This window comes from Seriola lalandi, unplaced genomic scaffold, assembly GCF_002814215.2.
Source record: "Seriola lalandi dorsalis isolate HSWRI2012SDOR001 ecotype SW California unplaced genomic scaffold, Sedor1 jcf7180002054987, whole genome shotgun sequence".
NCBI lineage: Eukaryota > Metazoa > Chordata > Actinopteri > Carangiformes > Carangidae > Seriola > Seriola lalandi.
Genome location: NW_019525536.1, coordinates 248,956 through 254,278, shown reverse-complemented (window position 1 = coordinate 254,278; position 5,323 = coordinate 248,956). Strand labels below are relative to the sequence as shown.

Sequence of the window (5,323 nt, the reverse complement as noted above, 5' to 3'; positions counted from 1 at the left end):
TGCTCTGCAGAGCCACATTTTACCCACAACTCCACAATTATTCTGCCAACAACCTGCTCCACCTCCAGGACGTCCAGACCCTGGAGCGCAGCCGACCAGCAACAGGAAGTAACTCCGGTATCACAGGAGAAAACAGGAAGCTGCTGGTTACAAACAGGAGTGGCACCGGGTCGGTTTTGGGGTCCTGAAGGGGAGTTTTTCGGTTGAAATGTCCAGTTCTGGTGTGAAGCATCAGCAACATCCAGCCGTGTATTTTAGGTTTGAATATCTGGGAGAAACTAGACGCCAAACAGAAGGAAATCTTCAATGTGCAAGGCGGGATTTGAGATCGCACACAGTCACGTCCAATCAGCCGCAACATAGATACCTGCTGGTTTCTGCGATGGACGGGTTTTCTCTCAGCTCAGCTGGAGGGAGATTCACCATTTCTCTTTTGGAATAAAAGTTAGATTTTTGTCATGAAATCAGAACGTGAGTGTTTGACTCTCTGAACCCTGAAAATCTTTTCTGCTAAAACCTTCAGTCATTTAGGATGTTTGTCCATCGTCTTCCTCACAGAGGTCCTGAAAGGAGGGGTGAAGATGACCCACAATCCTTTGCTGTGTAACACTGAGACCATCCAGTGGTGGGACATCCTGGACAAAAACAGCAATCCCATGATGCTTTTCAAGATGGACACATTTGCCCGTCAATGTATGTAGAAAAATAATGACGTGACATTTTTGTATTTTACTCTTTCAGCTGTGATCTGAAGGGTTTCACTCAATGTGTGTGTGTGTGTGTGTGTGTGTGTGTGTGTGTGTGTGTGTGTGTGTGTGTGTGTGTGTTTCCAGGTGAGAAGTGTGACCCGGGGTGTGTTAACGGTTCGTGTTGGGCGGCAGGACCGGATCACTGTCAGAGATGTAAACACAGCCTCTTTGTGCAGATGATTTTCAACTGTTTGAATGTTCCAGCAGATAAAGAAAGAAAGAAACATCATTATCACGTTATATCAGATGTGTAACGAAGCGTCTCCCTGCGTCTCCACCAGTCACGAAGTCTCAGTGTGCGGAGCAGTGCAGCGGGAGGTGTCGGGGGCCCAAACCCAGCGACTGCTGCAACGAACACTGTGCTGCCGGCTGCACTGGACCCCGAGCCACCGACTGCCTGGTCAGTGTGTGTGTGTGTGTGTGTGTGTGTGATACTGTAGTCTGCATTATCCTGATCCAGAACTGAAGCTCTTCACTGGTTGTGACAGTTTGCAGGTGTTTACAAACGTCTGGGACAAACAAACAAACAAACAAACAAACAAACAAACAAACAGAAATTTAAGTAAGCTCTGAAATACGGGGGAGTCCCATATGAAGACAGGTGAGGTCTTCATACGGAGACAGGGGAGGTCTTCATACGAAGACAGGGGAGGTCTTCATACGGAGACAGGTGAGGTCTTCATACGAAGACAGGGGAGGTCTTCATACGGAGACAGACAAGTCTCAAGTCCCAAGTGAAGAAAGGCAAGTCCAGATCAGGTCCCATTGAAGACCGGCTCAAACCTGAAGCCGGTTCAGGACAGAGTCCAACTAAGAAGTTAATAAATCATCATGACGCCTGTCAGCTGCTCTGAGTTCAGTTTTAGTGTCTGCTCGCTCTCTGGTCTCGTGCAGCCACGAGTTCAGGAGCTCATCAGTCTTACAGATGAAAAACCTTTAGTCAGGACGAGTCTTAATCCTCAGATTCTTGATTCAAGTCAATCATGTAAATCTAGTCCAGACCTAATCATTTATTTCACTACTAACAGCAGCTACATCCACGAAGAAGAAACCATGACGAACACAGAGAAACTACTTATTATTCTTCTTCTTGTTAAAATAAAAAGGAAGCGAATGCAGCCTCTGTCTTTCTCACTGTCTCCACCTCTTCTTCAGGCCTGCAGGGACTTTAATGACGACGGGACGTGTAAAGATACTTGTCCTCCGCTGAAACTCTACGACCCCAAAACTCACCAGGTGGTCAACAACCCCAACGCCAAGTTCACCTTCGGGGCAACCTGCGTCAAGGCCTGCCCACGTACGACCTTTGAACCCTTTCATTTATTGAGTTGAACCTTGTGATTCGTTGTAAAGGCTGCGGTGGTTTTAACAGCCACAATATGAAGATGTTGGACAGAACTAAACCTCAGATTTACTCCATGTCATTGGCTCTACATCATTTTATTAATCGCAGTTTGTCTCTGAAGTTCGAGATCATGACAGTTAGGTCCGAGCCCGGACTGTAGACGGTTTAGATCTGTTGTAAAGTTGTGTTTTATCAAACTGACATGAATCCATCAGAGGAGAAGTGTGAGGCTGTTCAGCATCAGATACTTGATGAAGTGAACATTCAGAGATTCACACCTGAGAAGCTGCTGCCAGTGAAACAATCAATCAGTTCTTCTGTTAATCCAGAGTGCAGCTTGGTTTCCGGGTGCCGGGGAGGATCATTGAACCGATATGTAAAGGGGGTCCAGTTTTTGCCCGGGGGGTAGAGTGAGAGCAGACGTCTGCTGACGCCGCTCGCCTCTGTGTACAGATAACTACGTGGTGACGGACGGCTCATGTGTTCGAACCTGCGGCGCCGGAATGTACGAGGTGGAGGAGAACGGAGTCCAACGCTGCAAAGCTTGTGATGGACCCTGTCCCAAAGGTAGAGCGACCTAGAGAGGGAGAGAGAGAGAGACACCTGAGTACTACACAGGTAACCTGACAGAGTGTTGTTTCCCCTGCAGCCTGTGACGGAGTCGGGGTCGGCTCTCTGATCAAAACCATGGCAGTGAACGCCTCCAACATCGAATCCTTCAGGAACTGCACTAAAATCAACGGGGACATCTCGCTCATTGAAACCTCGTTCACCGGGTGAGAGTGTGTTTGTTTCCATCACGACTCAGAGAATCCAAACATGAGTTACCTTTTCACTGGAACTACTTCCTGTCCAGAAGGTTCCACGCTTCAGTTCACATGTCATCAGTCATTTGAAAGTGAGGATTGTTGTGATTGGCTGTTCCAGGGACGCACACTATAAAATCCCGCCCATGGCCCCGGAGAAGCTGGAGTACTTCAGGACAGTGAGGGAGATCACCGGTAGGTCAAAGTTCACCAGCGCCGCTCCTCAGCAGTGACACCGTTCTGTCCGTTCAGTCAGTGTAAATAAAGTTTAAACCTGTACCTCCAGGGTTCCTGCTGATCCAGTCCTGGCCGGAGAATCTGACCTCGCTGTCGGTGTTCGAGAACCTGGAGATCATCCGAGGGAGAACGACGCGCTCGTGAGTCCATAATGAGGTTTTATATTTATATTTATTATATTATATTGATTTTCTTTCTATTGCAACAGTTATTTTAAAGGACTGTGCCATTTTTTATTTTTGCATATTTTATCTTGTATATCCAGAAATGCAGAAAGCTAAAACTTGCTCCACAGTTAATCATTGACATTGAACATCAGCCTTCAGCCCAAATTACAAGCTGATGTTGTCAGAGCAGCGGTTCCGACCTGTGGGCCGGGGCCCACTGGGGCCCACTGGGGGCCCACTGGGGGCCACTGGGGGCCACTGGGGGCCCACTGGGGCCCACTGGGGGCCACTGGGGGCCACTGGGGGCCCACTGGGGCCCACTGGGGCCCACTGGGGGCCACTGGGGGCCCACTGGGGGCCACTGGGGGCCCACTGGGGGCCCACTGGGGGCCCACTGGGGGCCACTGGGGGCCCACTGGGGGCCCACTGGGGGCCCACTGGGGGCCACTGGGGGCCACTGGGGGCATTGCCACTGGGGACAAGTGCACAATTTGCACAACAGAACAATTTTAACAATATAGATTTTTTCTTCAAACAAACTGATTGAAACCGTTTTTAAACTCCTTTCATTGTTTGTTTTTCCCTCTGCGTAGTAAAGCCTGTCGCTGTGATTGGCCAATGACAGCATCATGTACTCGTACAGTTCTGGGGCCGCCATCATTTCTGTCAGTGGCGGCTGAAAGGGAACGACGATGGTTCCTGTTGAACGGATTCGTTCGATAGAAGCAACTCTTTGTGTTTCTTAGAAAGATAACTAGGCCGTGCTCAACGCGTCACATGATCATCATCCTCAGGGTTGTTAGACAAACCACTCGTCAACCAGGACTCGACCGTGTCCCACCCCCCCCTCCACAAACGCACCCTCACGTGACCTCTGCCCTCTCCAGTCTCCACAGTCTGGCGGTGGTGAGAGCGAAGCACCTGCGCTGGCTGGGTCTGCGCTCTCTGAAGGAGGTGAGCGCTGGGAAGGTGATGCTGAAGGACAACCCTCAGCTCTGCTACGCCCAACGCGAGCTGTGGCTCCGCCTCTTCCGATCCGCCGACCAGACCATCAGCGTACGCAACAACGCTCCCGCCGACGACTGCGGTGAGTCACTGGATGTGAGTCGAGTTTTCCTCCGTTTCAGTCAAGTCGCACAAATAAAATCTTTTTCTCTCTCTCTCACAGAACAGCAGAATCGAACCTGTGACGAGCAGTGCACAGCCGGGGGCTGCTGGGGGCCAGGACCGACCATGTGTGTCTCCTGTCGCCACTTTGACCGTAGGGGGCGCTGTGTGCCGTTCTGTCACCTGCTGCAGGGGTGAGAGGAGCTGTGCTCTAAAGAACAGCCAGCTGACAGAGCGTCCTGACCCCTGACCCCTGACCCCTGACCCTCTCTCTCTCTGCAGTGAACCCAGAGAGGTTGAGGTGAACAGCAGCTGCGTCGAGTGTCACCCGGAGTGTCTGCTGAAGACCGGGATCCCGACCTGCCGCGGGCCGGTCAGTCCAGCTGCTGTCCGTCACACGCACATCTGGATCTCATCTTAATCTGAGCTTTATCATGAGATCACTTATGAGCAAAAATAATCACAACTCAAGGTCCACTTTGCCTTTCTGGCCTCATCTGCATGGTCTTCCTCAGCTGAACAAGACCGTGACGTGGTTCTGAAAGGTAGTAAGTTTGCCTTTGAGTTTAGATCATTTGTTCCTGCTCAAATTACATAACTTTTGCATTGGATGCAAATAATGATCAATAATCATTTAAAGCTCTTTTCTATGTAAAATATGAAGAATATTATGATGCATTTTATAAATTATTTTAAAAAATGCTCAACTTCTAAAATGAAAATCTGAATTCAAAGAAGAGAAAGGATGATGTGACGTGGCGACAGGAAACTAAATATTTAGCAGAATTTAAACAGAAATGATCAAATGGAAAATAATGGAAATAAAATTTCATCTGATATTTTATATATTTCTTGTTTTTTCACAATATTTTGGATCATTTTAAATCTGTAAAAAGACAGAAATGACCCTCG

The 5,323-nt window shown here is 49.0% G+C and overlaps 1 protein-coding gene across 1 annotated transcript in view; it reads left to right on the top strand.

Annotated features, from left to right (window-relative positions):
* Positions 1-494: 494 nt before the first annotated feature.
* Positions 495-5,323, top strand: part of LOC111647380 (melanoma receptor tyrosine-protein kinase-like) — a gene marked incomplete at its 5' end in the record, with an annotated part of 12,940 nt that continues 8,111 nt past the window's right edge. The window contains 11 exons of the mRNA XM_023396978.2: positions 495-693; positions 834-902; positions 1,031-1,149; positions 1,905-2,046; positions 2,548-2,661; positions 2,744-2,870; positions 3,022-3,095; positions 3,187-3,277; positions 4,192-4,391; positions 4,473-4,605; positions 4,694-4,785. Of these exons, the coding sequence (XP_023252746.2) occupies positions 495-693; positions 834-902; positions 1,031-1,149; positions 1,905-2,046; positions 2,548-2,661; positions 2,744-2,870; positions 3,022-3,095; positions 3,187-3,277; positions 4,192-4,391; positions 4,473-4,605; positions 4,694-4,785 (1,360 nt within the window). The remainder of the gene's footprint in view (positions 694-833; positions 903-1,030; positions 1,150-1,904; positions 2,047-2,547; positions 2,662-2,743; positions 2,871-3,021; positions 3,096-3,186; positions 3,278-4,191; positions 4,392-4,472; positions 4,606-4,693; positions 4,786-5,323) is intronic.